Genomic DNA, 26,434 nt, shown 5'->3' with positions numbered 1-26,434 from the left:
GGTGTACTGGTCTCATAGAGTCTGGTGAGACCCCGGACACCATGGCCCCTAGCTACCCTTCAGGTTGGGAATTGAGCTTACTCCTGTGGCTTCCAGCCAAATAATAGATGGGCATATGGGCTAAACACTTACATCAGGTAGATGCTTTACTTGGAGCAATCGATCACAGGAGAAAAGAAGGGCAGTGTATGCACAGGGAGACAGCTTGTGGGGCAGAAGTGCATGGGAGGGAAGGACATAGGGAAGAGGTAACTATAGGAAGGAAGTGGGAAGAGATCTGTTACATTGTGGGGAATTTCAATCAATGTCCTGAGACAAAATGTGTATGAAGCACTTTATGGAAAATGAATTTTCTCTGTAAACTTTCACCCAAACCACAATAAAAATTTTAAAAAGGAAGGAGGACTGTGCAAGGAAGCAGGATCTGAGCTGAGATACAACTACTGATAAGGAGTCCTCCTTGCAAAGAGGTAAAGAAAGAACATTGCAGGCAGAAGAAGGGAACAACCAGTGCAAAGTCTCCCAAGGCAAATGAGTTCACAGCCACAAAGAACAGAGCAAAGGCCAGGGTGGCCAGAACAGGGAACAAGGAGAAGAGTGTAAGGTAGAAGAAGCCAGAGAGCATGCTCCTCCAGCTCTGTGCCGTGGTCTGAAGTTTGGTGGTTTTCCTGTGTACATTGGAAAACCTGAAAATAAGTCTTTGAGAGGTTTTGCATAAGGAAGAAAAACAATGTGCTTTGTTTTTTTTTTTGTTTTTGTTTCATTTTATTTTCAATTAATAAGATACTTCCAGCATCAAGGTGGAAAATGGACTTCATTGGCTAAAAACCAAATGTCAGACAGCTACAGGCCATGTTTACCACCTTCAGATATTAGAACTGTGGAGTGGGTTAAGAGCAGACTTCCATGAGGTTCTGGTTTTAAAAAGAAATGGTCATCCGTGGACTAGGCAACCTTGGAAGGTAGTGAGTGTTCACCAGGTACTAATGATCATCTGTCATATACAGAATGCTGGTTTTCAGTAGATGTGAGTTTGTGCAAATGACTTATATGGCTCAGTCCAAATCTTTAAGAGATGATGATCTCTCTAGGGACTGACTGGTAACTGAGACCAATGGTAGGCAACCAAAGGTTAGTGTTTAATTGTATTATTTAGTGCAGCATAGCCCAAAGTATCTTCAATAACATACTCAAAACTCAAAATCAGAAGGAAGATCGGGCAATCTACTTCCAAAGTGATACCTCTTCAGAAAACCAAGGAGGGATCGCTATGAGTTGGATCAAGTATTCACCAGAAAAGCATTCTGGGGCAAATAGATTTGGCAAATGCTGGGTTAAAACTAAACAGCATTCATTTGTGCAGGACTTCCCACAATTTTCTATGCTAATGTGCAATCTAAAACTCCAAGATGACAACAGGGTGTACACTATTTCCCAAACATATTAGTCCAGAGAAGTCTTTTCTTTTTTTAAAGAACAGCTTGTGGGACTTGTGTTTTGTGGGATGTATCTGAGGTTATGGAAACAGGTAATGTGATAAAGAGAGCAGAGGATCTAAGACCATTAATTTTTCATTTTAGAAAAAAAAATGATGGCAGTGAGAGCACTAAATAGCCTAATGTATGTGAATAGACTACAAAGTGCTCTAAAATACTATTATGACAATGACTCACCTGCCTAACAATCCATGTTGGGAAGGCAATTTTCAGGGATTGGGGATGGCTTGAGGTTTGTCCCCTGACTAGGATAAAGATTACGAACACTCATCCTGTATCACATGTTAAAAAGAAGCTTAATAGCTGACTGACTTGGAGTTTGACTTTGGTCTTACTGGTATTACATTCCAACTAGCAGTCTAGGAAACACAAACAGGGATTGGTAACTTCACAGGGATCCTACAAAATGGAGCCTGTGGGGATGTTCACACAGCTAAGCTATTACTACGATTGATACTCTGGAGGGCCTGAAAATCAGCTAGCAGGATGTATGAACACAAATAAACATCAGCAGAGAAATGTGCACAGAAAGCTAAGGGCTAGGCTGGGAAAATAAACTCTATTTTCTTAAACGTGTATCAGCAGCAAGATCTGACAGATCTCCTTCTTCCTAGCATCTTTTCATACTTCACCTTGGGCAAGGTAATGGAAAGATAACTGGATTAGGAAATATCTGCCCAATTAAACACACCTCAGCTCTACTAACTTGAAGCGTTCTTTAACTTTCTTTCATCTTTAACAGATGACCCAGTTATCTTCTCCTATATTAACAGGGTCATTGTAGAGATAAAGTGAGATAAGTCATGAAAATGCTTTATATACATAACTGCTATAATTAAAAAAACTATGACAACATCTGACCTGTTGCTATCAGGTATATTTTGACCATAGTAACCCTTTAGGACAGAGTAGAACGGCCTCAAACATTTCCAAGGCTATAAATCTTTACAAAAACACACTACCTCATCTTTCTCTCAAGAAGTAGCTGATGAGTTCAAACCACCAAGCTTTTGGTTAGCAGCTGAATTCCTTAACCACTGCACCAGCAAATTTCCTTAAGGTATATAATAGACATGTAATAAATACTGGATTAGACAGATGGATGGGTAGATTGATGAGTGGGATGGATAGATGAGTAGGATGGACAGATAATTGGATAGATTTGTGGGCTGAAGGATGGATGCATTTGTTGGTTGGATAGGTGGGAGGCTGGATGATAGATGGATGAGTGAGGGTTGGATGAATGGACTGATGCATGAATTAGTTTCAGAACTATGTGACAGCTTGTTTGAAGCATCTCATATCCATTAATCCTTCTCTTCTCTTCCAGTCTGTTCCCAGTTCTCCAAAGGAGTCTATGCCATCTTTGGGTTTTATGAGAGAAGGACTGTCAACATGCTGACCTCCTTCTGTGGGGCCCTTCATGTCTGCTTCATTACCCCCAGCTTTCCTGTCGACACATCCAATCAATTTGTCCTCCAGTTGCGCCCTGAGCTGCAGGATGCACTCATCAGCATCATCGACCATTACAAATGGCAGAAATTTGTCTACATTTATGATGCCGATCGGGGTAAGCCAGAGATTGGGGAGGGGACCAGGTGAGGGATGGAGAGAAAGTTAGCAGAAGGAAAGAGAATGATGCCTCCTTGCTTTCCTGAAAACTGTGGAGGGATGATCCAGAAATACTTTATTTCTATGGACTGATGTCTCAGTAGCTAATCTCTAACTCACAGTGTGGAAACACACCCTTTGAAAGATTAACCTTCTCTCCACACATGACACTGTATGACTCATCAAGCTTCCATGACTCCTGAGCCTCAAAGCATAAGGCACCCAATTGAATGCATATAGCTCATGGCATGATTGTTGGAAACATAGACTCTGAAGCCAGACAAACAGGTATGTGTGATTTTGGGCAACTTCCTATGGCTCAGTTTCTCCATTTATCTAATATTATATCATCATATCCTCCTCCTCATAATGGGGATAAAAATAATCTCTACTTCGGAGAGTTGCTGTGAGGTTTAAACAAGACAATGACTGGAAAGTACTTGGGCAGTACCTGGCACTTAGTAAATCCTTGATATATGTAGGGTGGCTATAAGTCACAATCAACTCAACCACAGCAGGTGTGGTTTGGATTATCATCCTCCACCCTATCATCTTCAGACCTTCCAGGTCTTTATAATTCTGCCCTTACTTAAATATTAAATTTTAGGTTAAATTTTCCAAATGCTTCCTGTGCTTTTTTCTTCTCTGCTTCTTCACTTGGGCTAGTCTTGTCTTCTAGAATGCAGATCACCCCTCAAATATGCATTTGTAAATCCTTCTCCTTTTCTGTGACTTACTCACATACCACTTTCACTATTCCAAGATGGTTTGGCTGTGGACTTTCTTCCTTTATCTGGTTCTTGTGGTGTTTGCCTTGTAATTCTCTTCCTTCCCCTTCAGTACCAAACAGTCCTCCAAGAATTTGGTCATTATCAACATAAATAAATTGAATGCATCATTCAAACCCTCTCCAGAGTTGAGGAGTGTTGCCCTAACATGTTACAAAAGTGATTTTCAGGAAAGCGGGCATTATTCTTATGGAAAGAATCAGGCAGAGGGAGACATCAGAAACACGATATTTTTCTCTGCTGTCCCCTTCCCTCTCCCTTATTTTGATGCTTTCCCTTCTCAGCTGTTGTGCTGTTAGCAGAGAAGGGCTATTTCAGGACAACTTTGCAGCATAATGAAGGCCTGGAAGTGGCAAAGTCAGAAAACATAACTGCTTGTAAGGAGCATCTCTGAGGCCTGCAGGAGCACTTAGACTCTTGAAGGAGTTCTGCCTACCTCAGAATGCTGGGATCAAAGCTCTGCTGCTTTCTAGCTGTGTGACCTTGGGCCAATGACTAAATGTCTCTAGGTCTCAATTTCCATGTCTGTGAAACACAGATAATGATATTAGTACCTACTCACAGGACTAAGTGAATTAAAAACGGGTAAGATAGTAGAGAAGGAGCCCTCATGGTGCACTGGTTAAGTACTCAGCTGCTAACCAAATGGTCAGTGATCAAACCTATGAGCCGCTCCATGAGAGAAAGATGTGGCAGTCTGATTTTGTAATGATTACAGCCTTGGGAACCCTATGGGGAAGTTCTACTGTATCCTATAAGGTTGCTATCAGAGGGGATTGACTCTATGGCAGTGGGTTTGGTTTTTTTTTTTTTTATTTAGGCTAGTAGAGGAGTTTCTAGATGGTACAGTTAAGTGCTGTGTTACTAACTGAAAGTCTGGCTGTTCGAGTGCACCCAGAGATGCCTCTTGAAAAAAGACCTGGTGATCTGATCCCCAAAGGGTCATAGCCATGTAAATCCCATGGAACACAGTTGTTACTCTGACATACAGGGTCTCCGTAAGTCTGAATCAGTTCAACCACAACTGATACTGGGAAGCTACTAGAATATTGCCAGACATATAGTTCAGTACATGTGAGACTCAGGCACACCAAACAACTTGTACTGAAAAAGAAACAAAAATAGGAAGACTTAGTTAGCAGTTTCAATCTAGATATGATTCTTGAGGCCAAGCACCATACTGGGCACTGTGGGAAAGATAAGTGGGAAAGATAAGCCATGTTATTGGGAGTCAGAATTTATTTATGTTCAAATGATTAATGAATAATGCAAGACTGAAGTAGCCATCTGTGGTAAGCAGAATAATGGCCCCCAAAGATGTCCACATTCTAATCTATGAAACCTGTGAATACCCTTAAGGGTATGTAAGGGGCATTACCTTACATGGCAATGGGGAATTTAGATTGCAATGGAATTAAGGTTGCTAATAAACTAATTTTAAAACAAAGAGATTATCTGGGTGGATTCAAAGAAATAACAAGCATCCTTGTATATGAATGAGAGAGGCAGAGAGTCAAAGTCAGACTCAGAGTGATGCAATGTGCAAAAGACTCAGCCAGCCGTACTTGGCTGTGCAGATGGTGAAAGGGTCCATGAGCTAAGGAATGAATGTAGGCAGCCTCCTGCAGAAGTTGAAAAAGTCAAGAAAATGGATTTTCCCCCAGAGCATCTAGAGAATAAAAAAGCCCTGAAGACCCATTGATTCTAGCCCAGTGAGACTCATTTCAAACTTATGACCCCCAGAACTGTCAAATAATAAACTTGTGCTGTTTTAAGCCACTAAATTTGTGGTAAATTGTTATAGCAGCAAGAGGCAATGGATACAGTATATAAATCTCAAACACAAAACAACACAGCATTAAGTGACAAGCTCTTTTACCCAGTTAGCTATAAGTCATAAGAGTGTAGTCCAATTCAATACACATATATCAAATAAGGAGCCCTGGTGGCATAGTGGTTAAGTGTTCAGCTGCTAACTGAAAGGTCAGTGGTTCAAACCTAACAGCTGCTTCATAGTGAAAGATGGGCAGTCTACTTAGATAAAAATTATTATTGTTATTGTTATTGTTAAGGTTCAGACTCATAGGGACCCTTTGTAGAACAGAATGAGGCAGTGCCTGGTCTTACACCATCCACATAATTGTTGCTATGTTTAAGCTCATTGAATGCAATGTATTCCTCTTCAATTTCTTATTCCCAGCATAGTAGACTATATGCTTGCCCAATTCAAAATGGCCAATACCAGTCCATTTTAAATCATTAATGTCTAAGATATCTATGTTCAAGCATTCCATCCCATTTTTGACAACCTCCAATTTTCCTAGATTCATAATTTGCATATTAATGGATGTTTGCAGCTACTTCTTCTCATTTTGATCATGCCACATCAGCAAATGAAAGTTCTGAAAGCTTTGTTCCATCCACGTCATTAGTCATTAAGGTCAACTCTATTCATTTAAACAATGTGGGTTTGTTATTGTTGTTGTTGTTGTTGTTCTTCAACTATTGATTAAATGAGTGAATGTCCAATATATCCTCAAGACCTAATACAGTGTCTCACACACAGTTGGTGTTCAATATAACCCATTGCCATCAAGTCGATTCCAACTCTCAGTGACCATATAGGACAGAGTAGAATTGCCCCATAGAGTTTTGTAGGCTGTAATAATTTAATCAATAGTTAAATAAACAAACAAAAATCCTGTTGCCATCAAGGTGATTTCAACTCATGATGACCCAGTGTGTTACAGAGTGCAACAGCGCTCCACAGTGTTTTCTTCCCTGTGATCTTTGCAGAAGCAAATCATCAGCCTTTCTTTCATAGTGCCACTGGGTGGGTTTGAACTGCCAATGTTTAGGTTAGTACTCGAGCACAAACTATTTGTGCCATCCAGAGACCTTAATCAATAGTTATCAGGTACTTACTTAGATATTAGGGTGACACAATTTGTAAACAATTACTGAGTTCCCAGTAATAATAACAACAATATTTATTAACCCTTTGATGCAGAATTGACTCAACAGCAATGGTTAGGTTCACCACATATTGGCCTCTGCCATGTATCAGACATTCTCATTCAGTCTTCATGATGACATTGTAAGATGAGTATTAAGAACTTGCTCTTTTACCTTTGAAGAAACTAAAATTTAGAGAGGCTAATTAGCCTGGACTAGGTAATTTAACTAGTATGATATAGCATCAGATTTGAGTCTCAGATGGTCTTACTTCACAGATTATGTTTTTAATCACTAGCTCTACTGTCTATCATGTACTGGGAATACAATTGCAAAAGAAACATGCCGCCTGATCTCACTGAACTTGCATAGTCAGAGGAAGCTGGAGCTGAGCTTAGTGGAGGAGTAGGGCATTGACTGATGGGGGTAGGCCCCCAGTGGAAGTGGGGTGATACTTGTGTGTCCTGACTGTCTGTCACTTCTCTGTCTTATTTGCCCAACCTTCAGGCTTGTCTGTCCTGCAGAAAGTCCTTGACACTGCTGCTGAGAAGAACTGGCAGGTGACAGCAGTCAACATTTTGACAACCACAGAGGAGGGATACCGCATGCTCTTTCAGGACCTGGAGAAGAAAAAGGAGCGGCTAGTGGTGGTGGATTGTGAATCAGAGCGCCTCAATGCCATCCTGGGCCAGGTAAAGAGGGAAGCAAGGATACAGAATGGACAGTGGAAACAAAGAGAGCAGCAACAAAGGGAAAAAAAGGGGCATTAAGTTGCTTTTGTTGGTTCATTCAGTCATTTATTCTTTCATTCATGCCATGAATGTGTATTGAACACCTGTTGTGTGGCAGACACCATGCCAAGCACTGGGGCTATGGCAAAGAACAAGAGAAACAAGGTCTGCACCTTCATGGAACTTACACAGATAAAGATAGCAATCCCATAATCGAGAAAATACAGTATGATTATGTAAAAATGCTACAGGACATTATGAAAGTACATATGAATGAGGTGGGAAGAAACCAGTGTGGGACAGGAGTAAAGACCATTTGGAGGTCAGAAAGCATTTTGGTGTGACCAAAATTCTCATCTCTTTGTTTTTCGGTTATTCCACCAATAAAACAGGGTTCTAATACCTTATCTGATTGCTTCCTGAGACCTTGTATGAAATGGCAAAATAGTCCATTAGATTATGACAGCAGTGATTACAGCTGTTAGTGTCATTATCATCACCACTAATAATGATAACTATAATTTCTTAAGTGTCCATGTCATTGTGTATACTGTGTGAGGCACAATACATATATGCAAAGATCCTCACAATATCACTCTACAATAATGCAATCATCAGTCTAATTTTATATAGGACGAGAGAGAATCTGAGAAGTAAACTGTGAGGTTTCTCTCAAGACTAATTAAGATTAAGATGCAAACCAACTTGTTTCTGCTTCTAGAATTAGTGGGTGGCCAGGGCAGGAGGATCATGGCAACAAGCCTGTGTGCATTTGTTTATGGAGGGCTGGCTATGTGCCAGGAAAAATTCCAGATACTGCAGATATAGCCAGGGTAAAATAGACATAATCCCTGTCCTTCTGGAGCATATGAGCTTGAGATAGAGATTAATCAAATAATCAAGCAAATAAAAGTAAACTTACAATTGTGATTAGTACTCTGAAGGAGGTATTGTGGTGACTGGCAGCAATTTTTAACCACTTTAAGCCTCAGTTTCTACATATGAAAAATGAGGTATTAATATTACCTACTTCATAGGGTTTTCTGAAGATTTAAGGAAGGTTGGGCAATCTACTTCCATAGTGATACTGCCTCGGCAACCCAAGGAGGGGTTGCTATGAGTCAGGTCCAACTCTACAGCACATAACAAAGATAACAACAACAAGGAGCTAACATATATAAAACTCTTAGATTAGTACTTGGGATGCAGGAAACACTTACTAAGTATTAATCAAGAGGAATAGGAGTAGGATTTGATCATGATGGGTGGTCAAGAAGAGCTTCTCTGATGAAATAATCATTGTGCTAAAATCTAGAGGATGAGATACAATTAAATAGAGGAAAATGTGAGGATGGAGGCCAGAGGGGAGATGAGAACTTGAGCATGAAAAAGCACATTGTCCATTGTAATAACTGTATTTGGGAAACCAATAAAACCTGTTTTTGTTCTAAGTGCAATTGGAAGGTGGCAAAGGTTAAAAAGTTTCTTAATTGTATTATCTGGTGGTGACACAGGGAAAATTGTTTCTGTCTTCTCTGCAGAGCTTTGAACTGGTTCAAAATTGTTCAGTCATGGCTAAGGGAGCGTATGTGCTGCATAGCAATCAAACCTCTTCCATATAGGATTTTAACCTAGATAGGAAACAGGTAGTGGTACCTCACTCAAAAATGGTGGCCAACATGCATTCAAAGTGGCATGGTCAGGCACCATCTTTGAGCAGTGCACTACTACCTATTTCCTACTTGGGTCAAAATCCCACAGCCAAGACATTTAGTTGCTATGCAATGTATACACTCCATTAGCCATGATTGAACTGTTTTCAACTGGATCAGACCCCTGCATCTTGGTAATATGGGTGAGAAAGGAACATAACACAGTGTGGAGGAGGCAGGGTAAACCTCCTGAAGCTTATAGGTTTCTATTAATTCAGAAAGAAATTTTAAAAACTTAAGACACTGAGTCCAGCCCTCAATGTGTGCCAACGAAACTTCAAGAGGTGGCCTGTCTCACCCAGGTTCACTGAAGTAAGAGACACAGGTAAAAAGAACTCTCTGGCTCTTTTTTTGCTATTCTTTCTGTTACACCACATATCTTTACTAAAGGGTGAAAAGAATGGAGGAAGCTGTGGTAGGACAATGATTAAGCATTTAGCTGCTAAGCAAAAGTTGTGTGATTCAAACCTACACAGCGGTTCTGTAGGAGAAAGTCCTGGCAATCTGTTTCCATCAAGATTACAGCCTTGAAAATCCTAAATTCTAATCTGTCACATGAGGTCACTATGTGTGGAAATTGACAGGACCTAACTACAGCAAAACACTATGCTGAGTATGGGAATGCTGAGCAAAATTCCCTCCTAGAGAAGCTCAGCTCTAGAAAGCCATTCCTTGCTTGGAGTTCAGCTTGTGTCTCCTTAACAAGGACCAGGACACTCCTTGGAGCTGCTCCTGATGGTGAGCTGTTGGTGTAGTGTTAATGGGCTAAGAAATGTCCACTAAAATATATGAAGCAGTCAAATTCCAAAATCAGTGAACAGTGAAAAGAATTGACCAGCCTAATTGTTAACAAGCCTTAAGTCAGCATTGGCTGGTTAGGGATTCCTCCATCCATCTCTTTCTCTCAACAAAGAAGTTTGAATCACTAAGTGACTCTCTTGCCTTGAAACTATGAAGGAGGATCCAGTGGGCAGAACAAAGGCATAGAGATAGAAGCCACAGGAAAGCAGACTTTGGCTCAGTAAGAAAGAGAATTTTCATCCAGAATACGTACCCCAAAATAACATAAACTTCCCTTGGGGGCATTAAATTCCTAGTCTGGACCAGGTCTTCAAAAGGAGCTAGATGACCATGAAGAGGGTTCTTGATTAAGTGAAACTAGATACCTTCCTTTTCATATTTTGTTATTTCTTAACTTTGAAATTTTATTAAATAGTACATATAATTAAAAAAAAAACAAAACCCAAAAAACACCTCACTGCTGTCTACTTGGATCTGACTCATAGTGACCCCTCCTTGGGTTTCCAAAGCAGTATCACTACAGAAGTAGATTGTCCAATCTTCCTTCTGAGGAGTGGTTGGTGGGTTTGAACCACCAGCCTTCTAGTTAGGAATAAGATGACTTAGATACTATGCCACCAATAAAAGCCCTCATATGGAACATCAATGATTTTCAGATCAGTTGACCAATGTTTCTCTTTGTTTTTACAAAATACATTACATTTCATTCTAGAGTTTATAAAATGCAGCTGTATTAGGAACAGAGTGTAGAGGCAGATTCCTCTGAGCTCTGTCACTCACTGATCTGGCATTTGGCATATTGTCCATTTGGCCCACTGACCTGGTTTAAAAGTCCAAGGAGGCAGCAGGCACTTTCCTTTCTACTATTTCCTTTAGCACACTCATCTTTCTGAAAAATCAATTGATTGTGCATTCTATGGTCAGGCACAGTAACCTCAACAATTTTAGCCCGAGGTCTTTAAGTCTTATTTCCTTAAAATAAGACTCAGAACTCCCACCACAGAACAACCAGGACTTTGTGCAGATAGTTAGTCCTTTGAAACAACATTTGGGTATTCAGATGTACTAGCAAGGAAGTAGATTTTGCAATCATTTTTGAACAGTGCCATATAATTAAAGATGGTAATTCTCAGTACTTGACAACATGACAAAGCTTGTTAATGGCCCTCAAGACCCCTGGGGCCCCTACAGGAAATCTTACCTGCAGCTTAGCAATCACTCAGAGATCTCAGCAACTCAACAGGGAGGAGTTTTTGAAAACCAGGGATGCTTTAAGTCATTAACCATGTACACCCTGCTGTACAGAGCACAAATCTACCCTCCTATCTAAGAAAAAGAAATCAGCAATAACTGTTTTTATTGAGATGGAGGTTCTTTGGGATGGGGTCAGGGAAACTAAGCTATACTTTTTAAGAGAGTAGCATAGCATAATGGTTAAGAGCACAGATTCTGGAGCCAACTTGGCCTGGGTTCAAATCCAAGCTCTACCATTTACTAAGTTTGTGACCTTGAGCCAGATTTTTAACTTTTTATGTCTTAGATTCCTGAACAGTAAAATGGCTATATCATTAGTATTATTACCTGTAGAGAGGTAGAGAGCTCTGGTGAAGATTACAAAATTGATACATATAAAAAGCACTTAGAATAGAGCATGCCCTACAGTAAGTGACATATGGAAGAGTTTGCCCATTTTTGCTATTCATGTTGTTGTTATGTGCCATCAAGTCAGACCCGACTCATAGCGACCCCTCCTTGGGTTTCCAAGGCAACATCTCTACAGAAGTAGATTGTCCAGTCTCCCTTCTAAGGAGTGGCTGGTGGGTTTGAACCACCAGTCTTCTGGTTAGCAGTCAAATGCTTAATAAATGTTTATGAAAGGAAGGTAAGAAAGGAGAAACTGTAGGGCAATTAGTAATTAGGTGAGTAGGAAGATTGGTATTAGATTGAACCATATGAAATAGCTGATTTTTATAGGTCAAATATCCTTTGGTCCCTTATCAACAGTTTCCTGTTCCAACCTGTAATTTCATCTTGCAGGACTATATTTTGTCATTGCTTAAATATGGTGGGATTTTAAATGTATGTTATTTTCTGTTTTGTGTTTATTAGGAGCTGAATAGGTTTTTGATAAAGGTTGAAAGAGCAGCAAAACATTTGACAAGAAGATGAAAAAATAATGAAGAATTATTAATAAAACTATTATCCTGATAAGTGTCTGAGCTCTGTGGTCTGGAATTTCACAATCTAACCACTGTTTCAGAGCATTCATTGTTTGTGCTTACACTTAATTATTTCCTATATATATATATATATATATATATATATATATATATATATGAGCTGCTATGCACATACATCCAATTAAGTAGATGTCTGAATGTGGATTTTAATAACCTTGAAAATTTATTCAGTTAGAGAAGAAGCCCACGTGCTTCTCATACATTTTTGCTCTCCTTGCAATAGTGCAATGGGAGAGACACTCAATGGAGAGTACTAACTGAATTTGATGATTAAAATAAATAAATAAATAGGTCAAGGACTAGAACGAAGGTCTCAGGTGAGAATAAACCTGTGGTCTCAGCTGTCTTTTGTTGGGGTTGTGTGTTTGGCTTCCAAACAAACCTCTGAATAGTTCTTAACACAAATATTTCTCCAGCCTTTCATGAGTGGGGATGTAGTCTGAACTCAGGATGGAGGTTGTCTGGAGGCCCTGGTCCTAAATATTAGCCATAATCAGACATCATGAGGAAAGGCTTGCAAGAGTCGGGTTACCTGTCCTGACACTGCTTCCAGGTTACTGCAGGTCCCAGATAAGTCATTTGCCCTCTTTGGGCCTTGACTTCCCATCTATATAGTGATCACTTGGGCCCAATCATCTTAGCAATCCCTTCCAGCTCCTGTGTTCAGTGATCCACTCATATCTGAGCACCCCTAGATGACTTAGGGAGGAAGACATAAAACTGCATCTGAACATGGAAATGCATCTGAACACAGTTCATCCAAAGAGTTGTAGGTCAAGATCCATCCATCTATCCATCTGACCATTCTTCTACACATCCACGCATCCCTCCATCCAAGTGGCAGATGCTGTCATGACAATGACAAGGTTTACAACCCAGCATAAGATTCTCACCAAGGGAAGAATCTCCATGTGTAGGGAAGGCTTTGTAGAGAAAGCAGTGCAGTAGGTATGTCAGTTGGGTCCTTGAGGTTATGATAAGATCACTTTACTTCTAGAGTCACACAAACCTGATTTCAAATCCTGGCACTGTCACTTAATAGCTGGATGACCTTAGGGAGCTTATTTAACATCTGTTCTTCAGTTCCTCTTCTATAAAGTGAGGATACTAGCATCATTGGGTAGTTGGGATATTATAAGTTGAGTACTTGGGACAGAGCTCTCAATTAATGTTAGTTGCTATCATCATAGTTATTGTTGTATCTTTAATTGTTATTATTATTGATGAATCTCTTCCCTTTGTGTTTTGTAGATTATAAAGCTAGAGAAGAATGGCATTGGCTACCACTACATCCTTGCAAATTTGGTGAGTGGAGCACTGTGAGCTCTCGCTCAGGGCCTTTCCTTGTTTGGGCGTCTAGCTTGCTTCTGTGTTCTCTGGCTGATGTGTCCCATATGGTGGAAAGAACAGGGCTACTTTCAGCCCTGGCAGTTGACCTACTCCCTCACTTGTCAAACCACAGCACACTGTGGTGAGCTTCTAAGCTTCTATGGAATTGAGCATACTGGTGGGCAGGGTCCCCCCCGGACATTGAAATAGTAACTGCACTTTCAATTGACTTTGCAAAATGGACAAAATTATCACACCTTTGAATACATATAAGATGTTTGAACAGTACAGCTTTTGATACTCTATTTTGACTCCAATGATAGTTTTGCTATTGTTGTTGTTAGTTGCCCTTGAATGGATTCCAGCTCATGGTAACACCATGTTTGCAGAGTAAAACTATGCTCCATAAGATTTTCAAGGCTGTTACCTCTCAAAAGCAGATCACCAGGCCTGTCTTCCAAGGTGCCTCTGAGTGGGTTAGAACCACCAAACTTTTGGCTAGTAGTTGAGCACTTAACCATTTAGCCACTCAGGGACCTGTGATAGTTTGTTGTTGTTGTTGTTGTTGTTGTTTATAAATACAAATATTTAAATTAAAATTGTACTAATGACAAATCTTAGACCAGAAGCAGTTTTCCAGCATGAACAATATTATGACAATTACATTTTTATCTATATGGCATAAAGAAGCCTGTCTTTTTAAAAAATGTGTTTTCATTTTAATATTCTAGAATTCTTTTTATCAGGTGCAATTATTTTCCATGTTACAAAGAAGACTTGATTCATCAAATCATTCTTTCTACATACCAAATTTTACCTTGTCATCTGTGCCATTATCAGTTCTCTTTTGGGGTCATTATTTCTATCAGGGAGTCAGGGTTCCCTGTCCTGATACTGGACATTTGGACCAAATCATCTTGGCATTCCCTTCCAGCTTCTATGTTCAATGATCCAGTCATATCTGAGTACCTCTGGATGACTTAGGGGGGAAGACACAAAACTGCATCTGAACATAGAAATGCATCTGAACATGGTTCATCCAAAGAGTTGTAGGTCACCACCCAGGGCGGTATCATCCATCTACCCATCTCACCATTCTTCTACACATCCACCCATCTCTCCAGCCAAGTGGCAGATGTTGTCATGTTTTGTACAACTATCGATTTTATTGAGAAGTTTGATTATTCCATGATTTCTTTTCCAAAGTCAAATGTAATTTTATTTTGTCCTTAGTGCCATTTTTTAAAAGTACTTTATTGAGATGTAATTCACATACTGAACAAGCTACCCGTTTAGGGGTAATTGGTATGCCCAATTCAATGGGTTTTAGTATATTTGCAGAATTATGAAACCAATGTCACAATGTAATTTCAGAACTTTGTCATCATTCTAAAAAGAAATCCTCTAAACATTAGTAGTTTAATACCATTTCTCCTTAAGCAACCACGTACCTGCTTCCTGCCTCTATGAATTTGCCTACTATTCCGGACATTTAATATCCATGGAATTATACAGTATATAGTCCTCTGTGACTAGCTTTGTTCACACAGTGAAGTGTTTTCCAGGTTCATCCATATTGTAGTACATATTAGTACTTCTTTCTTTTTTATTGTTAAATAATATTCCATTGCGTGGATATACTACACTTTGTTTATCCATTCATCAGGTGATGAACATTTGGGTTGTTTCCACTTTTTGATTATTATGAATAATGCTACTATGAACATGTAAGGACCATGTAAGGGTCAAAATAAGAGGATAGAAACACAGTATCAAAACATCTTGCCTAATCCTTAAGTTTTGTCCTTCTCTTTGCTCTGGTGTCCAGTCCTAGACAGATTCCTGCCTTACTATACTTTCTTCTTTAAAATTTCCTTACCTTGGCTATTCCAGTATTTCAAGGTCAAAACTGCTAACAAGGTATTCTTACTGAGATAGATTAATTTAGATACAGAGTCTCTGAGTAGTGCAAACAATTAATGCACTCAGCCACTAACCAAAAGTTTGGTGGTTCAAGTTCACCCAGAGATGCCTTGAAAGAAAGGCCTCATGATCTACTTCCAAACAAATCAGCATTGAAAACCCTATAGAGCACAGTTCTACTCTGACACACATGGGGTTGCCATGAGTTGGAGTCGACTCCACAGTAACTGGTGATGGTGGAAGTTAGACTCAGATGCAAATTGCTCAGAGGTGTTTGCATTTTAAATGGTGGCAGCTGTCTAGAGATTTTGGGGAAGCCAAGAGTCTCACCCCAAGAAAACCATATTCAAACACGGAACTTTTACTTTGTAGTGTAGTGACATCTCTAGAACTTGGAAGGGGCTTTAGAGTTTAACTCCATCTGAATCTCATTTGCTTGTAGGGAAACAAACATTCAGAGGGTATGACTTAGCCAGGGTCACACAGCAAGTCCACAGTAGAACTGGGACTAGCACCATGCATGATAGGTTGGCAGAATACAGTGCTTTTTCCACTACTGGTGGGTATCTCTCAATGCAGACTTTGTGGGCACCCTGCTGCTAGAGAATGAACAGACCCAGGGTAGGTACATGTATAATTACCTCTCAAGGGAGGATAGAAATTACACATCAGTGCTCTCAAAGCCACTGCATGACCCCAGGTAATTACATTGCCTGTCCCCATCTGTTGCCCAGTGACCCCTCAGTCACAGCATCACCAAGTCAGCCCCTTGGGTTTCTGTATCCTTCTGATTTGCATTTTTCTTCTTCTGACCTAATGAGCTCTCAAATCCTTACAACTGCCAGCTAATAGGATGCAAATTGCATATACCACCCAAACACAAAGGACTTGCATGTTCCAATAGATTAGTTGATAATTAGGCTTCAAATTACTAATTAATTCAGTTTGAAACATAGTCCAGTATGTGGTGTGTGATTTTCTTCCCCTTCAGAGGAATAACGCAATTTATAAGATGATAATTTTTAGAAATTCCGCCACATAATTAGCCTGCTTCTGCATGGAACTGACCCCTCCTTCAGAGTGTTTGTGATTAGGGTATCATTACAGAGTTAGAGACCATGGAAGCTTCTGAAAGGTCTAACAAGAGTAGGGGGATACACTTTTATTTTGCAGTTCTGTCACACTCAGAATGCACAATCTTCAAAGTAGTCAGCAGCATTATTCTAGCAGGATTGCTTTGGAGGGATGCTGGAAGAAAAGAGGAAAAGAGATTATGGGACAGAGAGGAGAGCTTATTGTAAGGGAGTTTTTTATTTTGTTTAAAAAAAAAAAAAAAAACTGCTTTTGTCCAGACACCACCTTTAGGTTCTTCGTGGTCTTGAGCAATTTCCTTATCTGGCAGTATAAGGAAAGGGAATAACGGTTCCAGTTCCTGCTGTATCCACTCATAATGTCTATGATGGAGAGCCAATCCATTACCAAATGCCACCATGCCTTGATAAGCTAAAAGTGGTTTGCTTGGGTAGGGAATTCTTGCTTCATATACTAAATCCACCTGTTTGTATATACTCATACTGTGCATGTGTGTGTTTATGTATGTGTGTGTGTGTGTGTGTGTATATATATATATGCATACACACTCATATGCTTATATATGTATTTGAGTTTTATATGTATTTGATAGGATAGATAATTATTTATAATTTCATAGCATTGATATGTTGACAGGAGTCCTTGGGTGGTGCAAACAGATAAGCGCTCAACTACTAACAGAAAGGTGGATGATTCAATATACCACCCTCAGAAGAAAGCCCTGGCTCTCTGCTTCTAAAAGGTCACTGCCTTGAAAAACCTTGTGAAGCATTTCTACTCTGAAACATGTCTGGTTGCCATGTGTTGGGATGTATTCTACAGAAACAGGCTTAGGTCTTTTGGGTTTGATATAGCCATAAAGTAAACTTGAACTATGTGGAATTGGAGAGCCAGCCATGATTTTTTACTGATTCACCTGAGCCGTGGAGTCCCCTGGAAGTTCGGGCCATCCAGGCTGACTATGAATGCTCTTCCAAACTCCAGCACTGTCTGTATGTTCACTCACTGCTCAGAGATTGTGGTCAAAGCAGACATCTGCCATTCAGAGCCCCCAGGGCTAAAGCTCATTTGTTGGCACTCACCAGCAAGTCTTAGACAAAACTGGTATTTCTCAAAACAGAGGACCTGTGGAACCCTGTAACGTATCTCTGAATGAGTTTGGAAACAATGCATTAACAATTAAATGCTTTTTGCCTCTGTGATTACAAACATGAGTGGCCAAATCATGAAGAAAATAGCCAGATTATTAATATTGATGATTAGAGAATCACTGACATAAAAGCATAGCATTTAAAAATTCTTAAGAGAAGTAGCAGATTTCTCAGAATTCATATGAGGCCCAGTAGACCTCAGCTTGAATAATACTGAAGTGGTTGATTGTTCTTCAATGCGGACCATGTGGTACCTTCTGGGAAGTAATAACAATAATAATAACAGCAATACTTTGCACTAGCACACCATATTATAGCTTGGTGACATTTTCATATGAACAATGAGACTGACTTTTAAACCTTACAACATTGCTGTGAGGTAAGCAAGGTAAGGATCATAATCCCCATTATATTGATGTGGGAATGAGGCTCAGAGATGTTAACAACTAAGCTGTAAATGAGGGAGCTAATGGAGTTTGGCTGTCAGGAATTTGAGGACAGACAAGCAATGTGAGTGTGAAAATAGGATAACCAGGCTGACATGATGCAGAGGCACATGAGCCTACTGAACTGGAATTTCTTCAACCTCTAATAAATAGTAACAGCAGTAACAATGACAACTTCTACAATTTATCAAACATTTGCTACCTTCCAGCGTTAAGTTTAAACACTTAAATACATATCCATTAAACCCTCAAAATAACTATTTTATTAACTTTTTATTGTGATGTGGGTGAAGGTTACAGAGCAAATAATTTTTCCATTCAAAAATTCATACATATTTTATTTCATGTCATTTGCAATACCCACAATAGAATACCACTTAAGCCCCCTCCTCCCTGTGTTTCCCATTTCCACTCCTCCTTTTCTCCTAACTCTTTCTGCCTTCTGAAATTTGTCCTTGGGCAAATGCTGCCCTTTTGATCTCAAATGGTTGATTGTTCTAATGAGAGCAAACCTCCCTAGTGTTTTGTTCACCTTATAGACCTGTCTATTATTTGGCTGAATATTGAGCCAGAGGGTGAGTTCAATTCCAAGCATGAGGGTGACTAAGGGTCATGGTCTTGGGGATTCTATCAATCTCTGTCCAACCAGTAAGCCTGATCTTTTTATGATTTTCAGTTTTGTTCCACATTTTTCTCCCACTTTATCCAGGACCTTCTAATGTGATCCCTTTAAGAGCAGTAGGTAGTGGCAACCAGGCACCATCTAGTTATTCTGGTCTCAGGCTTAGCGAGGTTGAGGTTCACATAGTCCATTAGTCCTTTGGACTAATTGTTTCCATGTGTCTTTGATTTTCTTCACTAATCTTTGCTTTGAATGGGGAGACACCAATAGTTGCACCTTAGATGGCCACTCACAAGCTTTTAAGACCCCAGTCACTGCTCACCAAAGTAGGATGTAGAACATTTTCTTGGTGGATTATGTTGGGCCAATTGACCTTGATGTCCCTTGAAACTATAGTCCTGCACCCCCAAGCCAAGCAAGTCACTCCCTTAAGGTGTTTGGAAATGGCTAAATTATAAAGTTTTCATAATTTTGCCCTCTGTACATTCTGTTATATTTCATGGATATATGTGCACCCTATGTAAATATATATGTGGAAATACCCTCTGCCAAACATATTTATATTCATGAGTATAGCCCCATTCTCATTCCCACACTTGTTTAGCTCATGTGTCTATCTATGTATCCATGTGTGGACTGTTATTATTATTGTTATTGTAGGTTTGTATATGTGATAGTATTTATCTCTATTGTCTCTAACTCTTATGTCTTCCTTTGTCTAGATTATTTTGTACTGACCTCCTATTTATTGTATATTGCCTTCCCCTTCACCCAAGTTAATATGTGTCTACCCTCTAGTCAGTGATTTCCCCTCCTTTCCCCTCCCACCCTTGGTAAACATCAAATACTCTTTCTTTTTGTGTGAAAAATTTCCTTGACTTTTTACAATAGTGATCTCATACTATTTCATTCACCACCACTCATCTTCCAGGAGCTCTGGTGGCACAGTGCCTAAGGCATTTGACTGCTAACCAGAAGGCTAATGGTTCAAGCCCACCAGCCACTCCTTGGAAGGAAGATTGGGAAATCTACTTCTGTAGAGATACAGTCTCAGAAAACCAAGGAGGGGTCTTCCTAAGTCAGAAATGACTTGATGTTTGTCATACTGTGGTGACTTGTATGTTGTTGTGATGGTGGAAGCTATGCCACCAGTATTTCAACTACTAGCAGGGTTGCCCGTGGTGGCCAGGATTCAGAGGAGCTTCCAGATTAAGATAAACAAGGAAGAAAGATGTGGAGGTCTACTTCTGAAAAAAAAAAAAATGGCCACTGAAAACCTTATGAATACCAGGTAACACAGTCTACAATAGCTGGAAGATGAGCCCCGAGGTTGGAAGGCACTGAAACTATGACTGGAGAAAGCTGCCTCCTGATGTGGATAGAGTGAAGCTTTGAAGATCTTCACTTGCTGATGTGGTATGACTCAAAATGAGAAAGAAAAAAAAAAAAAAAACCTGCTGTAAACATCCATTAACAATTGGAACATGGAATTTATGAAGTATGAATCTAGGAAAATTGGAAATTATCAAAAATGAAATGGGACACATAAAGATCTATATCCTAGGCATTAGTGATCTGAAATGGACTGGAATTAGCAATTTTGAATTAGACAGTCATATTATCTACTATGCTGGGAATGGCAAATGGAAGAGGAATGGCATTGCATTCATCACCAAAAACAACATTTCAAGACCTATCCTGAAGTACAATGCTGTCAGTGATAGGATAATATCCATATGCCTACAAGAAAAATCAGTTAATATTACTATTATTCAAATTCACACACCAACCGCTAAAGCCAAATATGAAGAAATTGAAGATTTTTACCACTTCTGCAGTCTGAAATTGACCGAATATGTAATTAAGATGCATTGATAATTACTGGTGATTGGAATGCAAAAACTAGAAACAAAAAGAAGCATCAATAGTTGTACAATATGGCCTTGGTGAGAGAAATGATGCAGTAATTGCATAATAGAATTTTGCACAGCAAATGACTTATTCATTGCAAATACCTTTTTTTCAATAGATCATCAATTGCTTAAATGCAAGTTTAAGATGAATAAGATTAAAGCAAGTCATGATAGCTAAAATATGACCTTGAGTGTATTCCACCTAAATTTAGAGACCATCTGAAGAAAAGATTTCATTTTTGAACACCAGTGACTGAAGACCAGATGACTTGTGGGATGGCATCAAGAGCACCATATATGAAGAACGCAAACCCACCCACTACCATTATTCAATTCTAATTCATACTGAACCTATAAGATAGGGTAGAACTGTCTCATAGGGTTTCTAAGGTTGTAAACCTTTACAGCTGACTGCCTCATCTTTCTCCCATGGAGTGGCTGGTGGATTCAAACCCAAAATTTCTGGCTAGCAGCCCAATGCTTTAACCACAACACCACCAGAGCTCCTTGAAGAAAGCAAAGGTCACTAAAAAGACAGAAAAGAAAGAAAACACCAAAATACATGTCAGAAGAGACTCTGAAACTTGTTCTTGAATGGAGAGTAGTGTTGTTGTTAGGTGTCATTGAGTTGGCTCCAACTCATAGAAACCCTATATGAGGATCAAAACATTGCCCAGTCCTATGCCATCCTCACAATCCTTTCTTTGCATGAGCCCATTGTAGCAGCCACTGCATCAATCCATCTCATTGAAGATCTTCCCCTTTTTTCACTGACCTTCGACAAAGCTAATATTTAGCCGTTATGTACCTGCACAACTATAATTGTTGTTGAAGAGAGAGTAGTTAAAGCAAATGGAAGAAATTATGATCTAAAAAAGTGGAGCAGAACATTTCAAAGGGCAGCTAGATAAAGTAAAATATTATAATAAAATGTGCAAAGAAAATCAAAAGTGAAAAACACCCTCAGCATTTCTGAAGCTGAAAAAAATGAAGAAAAAATTGAAGTCTTGGGTTGAAATTTTGAAGGATCCCATGGACAAAATATGGAATGATGCAGAAAGCAAAAGAAGATGGAAGAAATATAGAATTACTACACCAAAAACAATTGTTCGATGTCCAACCATTTCAGGAGATAGCATATGATCAAGAACTGATAATATTGAAGGAAGAAGTCCAAACTGTACTGAAGGCATTGGGGAAAAGGAAAGCTTGAGGTATTGATGGAATATCCATTGAGATGTTTCAACAAACACATGCAGCACCAGAGGCAGTCACACGTTTATGCCAAGAAATTGGGAAGACAGCTATCTGGACAACCAACTAGAAGAGATCCATATTTGCCCCATTCCAAATAAAGGTGATCCAATAGAATGTGAAACTTATCAAACAATATCATTAATATCACATGCAAATACAGGTTGAATTCAGAACAGTTTGTGGGGAAAAAATCAGAACAGGATGTGGAAAAAAATGACACCATTGCTGATGTCAAATTGATCTTGGCTGAAAACAAAGAATACCAGAAAAAAATGCTTTTAGATCATCCAAAAGCAGTTGTTTCCTTAATGATACAGAAAGATGTTTACATATGTTTTATAGATATGAAAAAGCATTCCACTATGTGGTTCATAACAAATTGTGAATAACTTTGTGAAGAATGGGAATTCCAGAAAAGTACTCATGAGAAACCCATACATAGGCCAAGAGGCTATTGTTCGAACAAGGGCTTAATATCAGAAAGGGTGTACACCAGAGTTATATCCTTTCACCATAATTATTCAATCTGTATGCTCAGTAAATAATCTGAGAAACAGGAATATAAGAAGAACACAGGATTAGAGGAAGACTCGTTAACAATCTGTGATATGCAGATGTCACAACCTTGCCTGTTGAAAGTGAAGAAGACTTGAAGCACTCACTGATGAAGATCAAACACTAGAGCCTTTAGTATGGATTACTCAGCAAAATAAAGAAAACAAAAATCATCACAACTGGTGCACTAACATGATAAATGGTAAAATGATTGAAGATGTCAAAGATTTTTACTTGGATCCACAATCAACACCCATGGAAACAACAGTCAAGAAATAAAATGAGATTGTGGGGACCAGGTTTGCTGGTCCAATAGAGCCTGATGGAACCACTGAGACTATGGCCCCTAGCTGCCCTTCAGGTCTGGAATTGAACCCACACCTGTGGTTTCCAGCCCAACAAAGTACAGGCATGTGAGTTAAACATTTACCTCAAGTAGACACACACCCTGGAGAGAACAATCAGGGTGAGAAGGAAGGGCTGCTTATGCACAGGGAGACAGCTCAGGGGGCAAGAGAGTATGGAGGGATGGACACTGGGAAGAGGTAACTATGAGGAGGAAGTGGGAGGGGAGCTGTTGCATTGTGGTAAACTGTGGTCAATGACATGAGACAAAGTATATGTGAACTGCTGTATGGAAAGTGAATTTGCTCTGTAAATCTTCACCCAAATCACAACAATAAAAAAAAAAAAAAGATCACATTAAAAAAAAAAAGAAATAAAATGATTTTTTGCATTGGATAAGTCTGCCATATAAGATCTTTTTAAAGTTTTGAAAAGCAAATATGTCACTTTCATACTTTGGTCATGTTATCAGGAGAGAAAAGTCCCTGGAGAAAGATACCATGCATGGTAAAGTAGAAGGTCAGTGAAAAAAAGTAAGACTTTCAGTGGATTGGTATGTTGTTGTTAGGTGCCATCAATCTGCTCTGACTCATAGCAACCCTATGCACAGCAGAATGAAACAGTGCCCAGTCCTGTGCCGGCCACATGGTCCTTGCTATACCTGAGCCCATCATTGCAGCCACTGTGTCAGTCCATCTCACTGAGGGCCTTCCCCTTTTTCATTGACCCAACACTTTGCCAAGCATGATACTTTATCCAGGGAATGGTTCCTTCTGACAACATGACCAAAGTAGGTGAGATGAAATCTGGCCATTCTCACTTCAAGGATCATTCTGGATGCACTTCCTCCAGAATAGATATGTTAGTTTTTTTAGCAGTCTATAGTACTCTTAGCATTTTTCCCCAACACCACGAATCAAAAGCATCAACTCTTCTTCAGTCTTCCTTATTCATTGTCCAGTTCTCACATGCATAAGAGGCTATTGTAAATACCATGGCTTGGGTTAGGCCCACCTTAGTCTTCAAGGAGACATCTTTGCTCTTCAGCATTTTAAAGAGTTTTTTTTTGCAGCAGATTTGCCCAGTGCACTACATCAGAGGAGGACGTGTGCTGCTTCCATTGGGGTTGATTGTGGAACCAAATAACATGAAATCTTTAACAACTTCATTTTTTTCTCCATTTATTGTGATGCTGCTTATTGGTCCAGTTGTGAGGATTTTTGTTTTCTTTATGTTGAGATGTAATCCATACTGCAGACTGAAGTCTTTAATCTTCATCAATAAGTGCTTCAAGACATCCTCACTTTCAGTAAGCAAAGTTGTGTCGTCTGCATATTACAGATTGTTAATGAGTCTTACTCTAATCCCAATGCCACGTTCTTCTTCATATAGTCCAGCTTCTCAGATTATTTGTTCAGCGTACAGATTGCATAAATATGGTGAAAAGATACAACCTGACACACTCCCTTCCTGTTCTGGTTGAACGACAGCCTCCTGGTCTATGTACAGGTTCCTGATGAGCATAATCAAGGGTTCTGGAACTCCCATTCTTCTCAATGTTATCCATAATTTGTTATGATCCACACAATCAAATGCTTTTGCATAGTCAATAAAACATAAGTAAACATCTTTTGGTATTCTTTGCTTTTAGCCAAGATCCATTTGACATCAGCAATAATATCCCTCATTCCACTTCTGAATCCAGCTTACATTTCTGGAAATTCTCTGTCAATATACTGCTGCAACCATCTTTGAATTATCTTCAGCAAGATTTTATTTGCATGTAATATTTATGATATTGTTCAATAATTTCCACATTCTGTGGGATCACCTTTCTTTGGAATGGGTACAAATATGGCTCTTTTCCAGTCAGTTGGTCAGGTAGCTGTCTTTCAAATCTCTTGGAACAGACAAGTGAGTGCCTACAGAGCAGCATCCATTTGTTGAAACATCTTAATGGGTATTCTATCAATTCCTGGAACCTTGCTCTTTGCCAATTCCTTCAGTGCAGCTTCAACTTCTTCCTTCAATACCACTTGTTCTTGATCATATGCCATCTCCTGAAATGGATGAAGATTGACCAATTCTTTTGAGTACAGTGACTGTGTATTTCTTCCATCATCTTTTGATATTTCCCACATCATTCAATGTTTTGCCCATAGAATCTTTCATTATTGCAACTCGAGGCTTGAATTTTTCCTTCGGTTCTTTCAGCTTGAGAAATGCCAAGCGTGCTCTTCCCTTTTGGTTTTCTAACTCCAGGTCTTTGCTCATTTCATTTTAATAATTGACTTTGTCTTCTCAAGCTGCTCTTTGAAATCTTATGTTCAGCTCTTCTATCTTGTTGTTTCTTCCATTTGCTTTAGCTACTCTCTGCTCAAGGACAAGATTCAGAAACTCTTCTGACATCCACTTTTGTCTTTTCTTCCTTTCCTGTCTTTTTAATGACCTTTTGTTTCTTCATGGATGATGTTCTTGATGTCATCCCACAATTCCTCTGGTTTTCAGTCATTGGTGTTTAAATATCAAATATATTGGCATAGTGGCTGCAATAATGGACTCTAGCATAGCAGTAATTGTAAGAATAGCACAAGGCCAGGCAGTATTTCATTCTGTTGTACTTAAATAGGGTCACTATGCGTCAGAATGGTCTTGGCATTACCTAACAATTTCCCTCAGTGCAATGTCCAAGGGAGCTCTGGTAGCATAGTGGCTAAGGCACTTGACTGCTAACCAGAAGGCTAGTGGTTCAAACCTACCAGCCACTCCTCGGAAGGAAGATGGGCAATCTACTTCCGTAGTGTTACTGCCTTGGAAACTCAAGGAGGGGTAGCTATGGGTTGAGTGCTACTCGACAGCACATAACAACAACAACAACAGCAATGTCCTCCAGGATCATTCACGTTATGATGCATTTTGCACATTCATCATTATTCTTTAACATTGAGTAGTATTCCATTATGTGTATGTACCATAGATTTTTATCCATTCATCCACTGATAGGCATTTTTTGCTATTGTGAATAGTGCTATAATGAACTTGAATGTGCATATATCTATTTGTGTCATGGCTCTTATTGTTGTAGGATATATAACAAGAACTGGGATTGCTGGATCATATTGTATTTCTGTTTCTAACTTTTTAACGCAATGCCATACACTTTTCTACAGGAGTTGTACCATTTTGCATTCCCACCAGCAGCATCTGAGGGTTTTAGTGCCTCCAAGCCCTCTCCAGTATTAGTTGTTTTCTGTTTTTTGAACTTTGCTATAAATGTTGGAATGAGATAGTATTTCATTGTCTTTTTTATTTACATCTCTCACGGCTAATGATCATAGGCAAGCATTTCTTCATGTATTTGTTAGCTGTCTGAATGTCTTCTTTTTAAAAGATATATATGTATATATAAGCTCTGGTAGCATAGTGCCTAAGGCACTTGACTGTTAACCAGAAGGCTGGTGGTTCAA

At 39.3% G+C, this 26,434-nt stretch overlaps 1 protein-coding gene across 1 annotated transcript in view; it reads left to right on the top strand.

Annotated features, from left to right (window-relative positions):
* Positions 1-26,434, top strand: part of GRIA1 (glutamate ionotropic receptor AMPA type subunit 1) — a 515,315-nt gene that overhangs the window by 273,369 nt on the left and 215,512 nt on the right. The window contains exons 3-5 of the mRNA XM_007946426.2: positions 2,827-3,066; positions 7,358-7,542; positions 13,586-13,639. Coding sequence (XP_007944617.1) covers positions 2,827-3,066; positions 7,358-7,542; positions 13,586-13,639 — 479 coding nt within the window. The remainder of the gene's footprint in view (positions 1-2,826; positions 3,067-7,357; positions 7,543-13,585; positions 13,640-26,434) is intronic.

Source organism: Orycteropus afer, unplaced genomic scaffold, assembly GCF_000298275.1.
Source record: "Orycteropus afer afer isolate SDZICR_OR568_19922 unplaced genomic scaffold, OryAfe1.0 scaffold00160, whole genome shotgun sequence".
Classification (NCBI taxonomy): Eukaryota; Metazoa; Chordata; class Mammalia; order Tubulidentata; family Orycteropodidae; genus Orycteropus; species Orycteropus afer.
The sequence above is the reverse complement of the archived record's forward strand: the minus strand, read 5'-3'. Positions and strand labels throughout refer to the sequence as shown.